Source organism: Atta cephalotes (genome assembly GCF_000143395.1).
Source record: "Atta cephalotes unplaced genomic scaffold scaffold00034, whole genome shotgun sequence".
In the NCBI taxonomy this organism is placed as follows: domain Eukaryota; kingdom Metazoa; phylum Arthropoda; class Insecta; order Hymenoptera; family Formicidae; genus Atta; species Atta cephalotes.
The window spans coordinates 1,975,695-1,983,168 of record NW_012130098.1 but is presented as its reverse complement, the minus strand read 5'-3'; the positions used below and the strand labels follow the sequence as shown (position 1 = coordinate 1,983,168).

The 7,474-nt window shown below is 26.2% G+C and overlaps 1 protein-coding gene across 1 annotated transcript in view; it reads right to left on the bottom strand.

The window, feature by feature from the left end:
• Window positions 1-746: 746 nt before the first annotated feature.
• The window catches only part of LOC105621577 (long-chain fatty acid transport protein 1), a 15,010-nt gene continuing 8,282 nt past the window's right edge, over window positions 747-7,474 (bottom strand). Inside the window, exons 2-11 of the mRNA XM_012203048.1 lie at window positions 5,552-5,791; window positions 4,092-4,293; window positions 2,790-2,982; window positions 2,379-2,522; window positions 1,775-1,912; window positions 1,619-1,685; window positions 1,363-1,453; window positions 1,042-1,195; window positions 912-967; window positions 747-842 (exon numbers count right to left, since the gene is read on the bottom strand). Of these exons, the coding sequence (XP_012058438.1) occupies window positions 747-842; window positions 912-967; window positions 1,042-1,195; window positions 1,363-1,453; window positions 1,619-1,685; window positions 1,775-1,912; window positions 2,379-2,522; window positions 2,790-2,982; window positions 4,092-4,293; window positions 5,552-5,791 (1,381 nt within the window). The remainder of the gene's footprint in view (window positions 843-911; window positions 968-1,041; window positions 1,196-1,362; window positions 1,454-1,618; window positions 1,686-1,774; window positions 1,913-2,378; window positions 2,523-2,789; window positions 2,983-4,091; window positions 4,294-5,551; window positions 5,792-7,474) is intronic.

The following is a 7,474-nucleotide window of genomic DNA, read 5'->3' as shown; positions in this document are numbered from 1 at the left end:
AATAAAACAAAGAATATAATCTGAAAAGATATGACTACATAAAGCGTTTAAAACTTTGTAAAAAAATACTACTCTGTCTCCTTTTAACAATTGAATAAATAATTGTCTTTTCTATTATTTTGTCACTTACACTGGAATACATACGTTATATTGACGTAATTCTGATATAGAAATAATTCATAAATTGTAAAATATCAATCATATAAATATCCTAATAGAAAATATCTCACAATTATTTCTTTCTTAAAACAATACATGTTTCCTTATATACGCTTTTACGAAAGAAGACATGGATGGTAGTTTATTGGTTCACAATAAAATAATGATAATTGTGTATAATTTAATCTGCAACTAACACTGGAATATCGTAAAAAACATTAAAATTAATTTTAAGTCTAGATCTACAATGAGTCTGTAGTTGGTGAGTTGGAAGCGAATCTGAAGAATAGTCAATAGTCGGGATTGATCGAAATTAGTGAATCAATAGATTTGGTGAGCAGCCAACTTCTAAGAGCGACTACTCATTGTAGACCTGGCTTAAGAGGGATCTATTCTGTACTAACTTTTAACAACTGTAATGTAACAACTGTAATGTCACAGTTGAGTAACTTTTCTATCATATACAAAATCTGTGCAAAGACACTTTAACGCTACCGTTACAGATGTTAAGAGTTACAGAATAAAGCCCTTAAATTTCGAATTATATTAAAAATGACGTTTCTCTGCAGAAAATATATCACGAAGAATTATAATCGGATTTGTCCTTTGACGATATTATTATAGTGTTCATCAGTCATCCTTATGTAGGTATCTTTGTTAAGAAAATAAATTGGATCTTTAATCTGCAAAAATTATTTTTACAATAATCGTACGTTTTTATTTTTTAAGAATTAAAATATATGGAAACTCGCCTTTTTAATATCAAAAGCATCTCGTTGAAGATCCTTCTTTTTTAATTTGAACGTTCCTGCACAAAGAAAAAAATTATATACCATTACAAACATAAAGATCAACTAAAGATGACAACAATAAATTTATTACCAGTCATAGGCAGTTCTGATAGAATACGAATAAAACGAGGTATGGCATAATTCGGTAAAACTTTTTTCAACTTTCCTGTCAATCCCTTTAAGTCTAAAGAATTTTTTGGGTCAAATATAGCTACCATTCCTGTTTTACCTTCATTCCCAGGTACCTAAACACATAATTATACATGATAATAAATTTTCATCAATAATACGTATTTTCTTCAACTCTGAAACAATTTTATGATATAAATAAATTTATGATATGCTTCATTATCTATATTGTCTTTATTCAAAATTGATTATTTTATGAAACAATGACTTCATTGTTATTTACCTCAACACCAAATACAGTTGCATCTTTGAGGTCTATCACATTACTTATGACGGCCTCCACTTCCGAAGTAGCAACATTTTCACCTCGCCACCTAATTTCAATTTTAAAATAAAATATAATTAATCGAATTCTTATGTACTTGCTGACTTATTTACTAATTTCATTCTAGAATTTCATTCTGTTTATAATAACTTAATAATTTGTAAGAAAGTCTAATTGTACTAATATTAATTGCGTACTTAAAGTACCTACAAACCTATATGTATCACCTGTTCTGTCCTTAAAATAAAAGTATCCAAATTCATCCATAACTAAAATATCACCTATTCGGAAAATTAAGTAACATATTACAATTTATATGATTATTCCTAATAAATAAACTATACTGCATGCGTGATTATTTATTATTTACCAGAATTGAAGACGCGATCGCCTTTCTTAAAGACATCATGTACAATTTTTTGTTCTGAAGCCTTTTTGTCAGCATAGCCGCTGAAGTCGTTTATCACCTTTTTTGAATTAATTTTACCTACAAAAACGCCAGGCTCACCTAAACAAATAACATAAAAGTAATATAATTGTTGTGATTGTATTGTCCAATCTCATTATATGTACATGTTAGCGTCAAAAAGTCCCGAACATGGAACTTAAAATTGCAATATTTAAATAGATAGAACGTAACTTGATAAAAGAAGCATCATAAACAAAAAATAAAGAAGCATTTTAAGGTTTGAAACTTGTACTTAGTTTTTGACTGCTTTTCAAAAAATTTTTATCTTCACAGTTTTGTATTTTAACAAAGATCACATTATTGTATTTTTTAAAATTACGCATTGCTCTATCGGATATCTGACCGGATATCGGATATCCGGTGTCATATTCTTTTTGGATATCCGATCTCCGGTAATTTTATGATCCGGTACTTATCTAATACTAAAAGCAAACAAGCGGAAGAAGTTATAATCTTTTCTAATATAAAATAAAATCTTTATAACATAAAATTTGATAATATTCACCAGGTTTACAAGGTATGCAGAATCCATTTGATCCTCTCAGCAATTCTCCTGTTTCTTCATCAATTTTCAACAGTGCAACTGGATACAAACTGCTAGCATATCTTGGTATAAAACCAACAGCACCAATTTTATTATCAATGTTGACTGCAATCATAGAAATATTTCAAAAATAATTACATACACTCTTGACAACTATAAAATACTAAGCTAACTATTATTGTTGTCAATTACTACAAATGATTATTTATTTGTTAAAAAAAACTTAACTATGTCAACAATTTCTATAAAGATATACTTATTATTTATGTTTACAAAATGTATTATTTGTGCTCAAAATTTATTGTATTTAAAACATAGATTTAATAGTAAAATTCTTCCAACAATAAACTAATTGAAAGATAGACGAGTTACCGAGATTTGAATTTCCTTCTGTGGCTCCATAAAACTCGCCTATTTGCTTCACGCCAAATCTCTTAACAAAAGGTTTCCAAATTTGTGGCTTCAGACCATTTCCAAACATTAAGCGTACTTTATGCATTGAATCATACTCGTTTGATGGAACTGTAAGAAGAAAACGGCAGATTTCTCCAATATATTGCGCTACCTAAAATACAAATATAATTTTTATTATTAAAACAAATAAAAATTTAATTACAAAATTGATTAAAACAAAAATTTAAAAAACACAAATTAAATGAATGCAGTGTACATTTTGTATAATAATTGACAAAATTTTTAATATATAAATATATATTCTAGTTTTATTACAAGATCTTCAATATATTTCTTTGAAACAAAATTGAGAAATATAAAAGATATGATATGTCAAGATGTGATTAAAAAAATTTTAATACTTTTTATTTTCTTAGACAATTCCAAATTTCTGTTTAAGGTCTGACTCTCTAAAAAAATCAGATTGTGTTTTGTATGAAAAAGAATTATTGATAACAATTGGGAATTATTCAGATTTATTCAATTTCTATAGTCACTTGAATAATAATTATTGGCGACTACATGTATGAAGAGTAATTGAATAGTAACTCAATTATAAGTAAGTTTATTATTGATAAATAATTTTGAAGAAAGGGCTTCGTATACTTATGATTGTCTATACAATCATACAACTATGTTTGCACACAACCATATTGCATACAACGTATTGCAGAAAGGATTTCGATAGCGCACATCGCTAATTGGTCAACTTAAAATAAAATATTCTCATTGATAAGGCAATGAAAAATTACTGAGAATCCACCAGCCAATGCGAATGCTTAGTAAAATTTTTATATGCACATATACCAATATAACTATATATGAATCATTATATGTATATGATCATATACATATAAAATTTGTCTGTACATGTCACAACATCCCTACAACACGAAATAATATCTTTTAATTACTATGTTTTTAAGGAAAAACTAAAAAATAAAATTGTACGTAGTAATTAATTTATTACATGTTTCTCGTTGACGACAAAAACCGAGAGAGTCAAACCAAATAAAATAAAACAGCAGATTAATATCAGGTTTTGTTTGTCAAAAATTGAATGCGCTAAAAAATATTATATGTTTTTCTTAAAGAAAAAATTTAAAAGAAAATGTATTTCACAATTTCTTTAATATAAATCTCTTGTACATTGAACACTATGTGTTGATTTTCTAAAAATTAAAAAACTATAAGACTGTATAAAAAATAGAGTGATCTTACAGTACATTCGTAATGAACACATTCCGACCAATACTTGGACGCACTAAATTTTCTACAAAGCACAACGGTGACACCTCCTATGAGTGCTTGACCTGCTCCAATTATGCCACCTGCAGTGTGATAAAGAGGCAGAGGATTGTAAATTCGATCATCTGACTGTAGATTAAGCATTGAATTCACGCCACACGTTATTAACATGTACCTAAAAACAGAAATAGTATATGTAAGATATAAATAATTTTTATCTCTAGCTCTATTTGAAACAATATGTACAAATAAATGCAGAATAATACTTTAAACCAACATTATAAATTGATTTTTAATAACACTGTCAAAATAAATGTAAAATTTTCACAAGCAGTTTATGTACAAATAATAACATAACTATATGTATAGGAACGTAACTATATGTATTTTCATTTGTTCAAAATTTTTCTTATTTAAACTACACTTACAATTAGTGAGAATTTTAAGCAGAAATTATCAACGTATATAGTATTTAATGTATTTATTCTTAGCCTGACAATAATTCTAATTGGAGATTATTAACGTAATGTTTAATCAAAGTTCATTAGAGTTTATTAAAGTAAGCACGCAGCTAGATGAGCTTTGACCATTCAGATATGACTAAATATTATATAAAAAGCCTACAAAGGAGAGATTACAACAAAAATCGAACTCTTTGTACCAACTTGTAACTTCTTATTGTAATTCATATATGTGTAACATTTTTGTAAATATAATTTAATAATGCGTACGTAAATACTAATCAATAGATAAAATATATTAAGAATATGTTAAATTCTATAAAAATTTCACATTTTAAAAGACGTTTCTTTTATCAATATAATAGAGAAAGAAATGATTAAGAAATATCTATTTAAAACTATTCGTACACTGAAAAAAAAAATTTTTTTTTAATACGAGCAAAGAAATATAATTTTTTTGAAATTAAGATATTTTTTTTCAGTAGAATTATTATTCATTATTTCATAAAATTATTATTATGTAACATTACTATTCATAATTACTATTGGAAACACGAATAATTATTTACTATAAATTTATTATAAGAGCAAATAATAATTAAAAACATTTATTATTATTAGAATTATAAGTAGTTTATTATTGGAGCGAATAGTAACTCTTAGGGAGATATTCATAGTTAGTTCTTATTTTAAGACCGTAGTAGTCTTAAGTAATGTCTTAAGATTAATTCTTTGACCGATATTCATAGTCAGATCTTATATTTAAGATTGTCTTAAGTAACGGTCTTAAAAAGTTACGAACCAATCAGAGGATTGTATTAATTATTCTTAAGACATTACTTAAAATCTTGAAATAAGAATCGACTATGAATACCGGCTTTAGTTTTTTCCTGAATTTTTTAAAACAAAATAATCAATTCTTTTTAATCTATTATTCTTTATCAAAAGTACCTAACAATTTATAGATCTTACCTTAAATTATTAATAACAGCAGCTTTTGGCATTCCCGTCGTACCAGATGTATAGACGTAAATCAATTTATCCCGGGGACTGCCATGATCAAGTATGATAAGAGATCCAGGATCAATATTACTGATTTTCGTGTTAAGGTCAATCGCACCTTCCAAAATCGATGTGTCCAATTCCGACCATTGATAAAGCTCAATATTAGGTATTTTATCTTTGATGTCACAAATTGCTGCATATAATACACTTAATAATAATATTTGTAATGCAAACAAATTTAAATACTTTGACTCATAGAAAGTGTACTTATAGAAAGTATAGTTGCCAGAGAAAATTCAATTATGATGAATGTACCCTCTTGAAAATTCTTGTAAGTTTTTTGTATCAGGTCTCAAAAGAGTTGTGATCAGTCAACATTACATGAACGTATATGATCATATCAGAATATATTATACAATTTATTCATGAATCTCATTAGTAAACTTTTTCTAGTAATCTTTAGGAATCTGGAATGAATCATACACGATGATTTATATTGCAATGAAAAGATTTTTAATTGCTAATTTAGCCTAATAATAAACTCTCAAGAAATAATTCTTTTACATGTTCGCTCCAAAGTAATAAAAATATCGATCATTCCAGATTCCCAGTAAAATGGAATTATTGAATAAACAGAAACTGGATTGAATATATGAAATAAAAAAGAATTAACAAAAATTAAAAAATTTATTAGAATACTAAAGATGACTGAATAAAAGATCGAAACATATATTATTACTGTCTTATGAATTGATAAATTGTAATTTCACTATAATAACTGACGCGTGGACTTTTTATGCTCCTTTCCCAAAGTTTTTTAAGTTTAATTTAATCGAGAAGCCGTTATTTAATTTATGTAAAAGAAATTAATTTTTAGCTAAAATGAATTCTTTTAAATCCCATTCAACTCCTTGCTTGTTCCATTCCATTTTATTTACTGGGATACGAGCAATAAATCACACAAAATTTCAATGATATTCTTGTAATATTTTCATAATGACACTCCAGTTATATTCTTATAAGATTCATGTTATATGTACGAAAAATTCCATAACCTGCGCGTAAGATATATGTAACATGCGTATCATGCAAGATTCTTGATTTACCTACAGGTATCGTATCCCATACAGCACCGAAAGTTCTCAGAAATAGTTCAACTGAAAAATGAAACATTTCATAAAAATTGCGAAATATATCTGCAACATTTCTGAGACAGCTCTGAAATAACAAAATGTCCACTATTCTTGTACATGAAACCTTGTTGAAACGTTGATGAAATGTTATAGAAAGAATTTATAATCTTTTTTGAAATAAATCAATATAATATGATGAATGTCTTTTTTCGATCTAACAGGGTTTCCATTCAATAAGTTATTAGTAACAATTTATTATTTTCTTAAAAAATTGAATAGTAAATGTTTCGACTTCTGTTTTGGCTCTTCTACAGTATAAAATTAAAATAATCAAATAATCAAATACATGTTATGCAAGTGATTCTTCTAAAGCGCATGTCATGTCTCTGATTCAGAACTTTTTGAAATATTACCAAAAAGATTTCGGTTATTTTTAGTACTACAAAAATAATGTTTAAATATATACTTTATTGATACTTAAATAATATTTAAATTTATTATGTCGACATAATAAATTTAAATATTGTTTAAGTATCAAGTAAATATATTTAAATATTATTTGAATGATTTCTGAAGTACTTAAAATTTATTAAGAGTTTTTGGCCATTAATCATACATATTTTGTGATCTGTTAGATTATAAAACTTATTGAAATAAACATAAAATGTTTCTCAAAAATAGTAATTATACCGCCAACTATTTGATTAATTAATCATTTATATTATATATATATATATATATATATATATATATATAT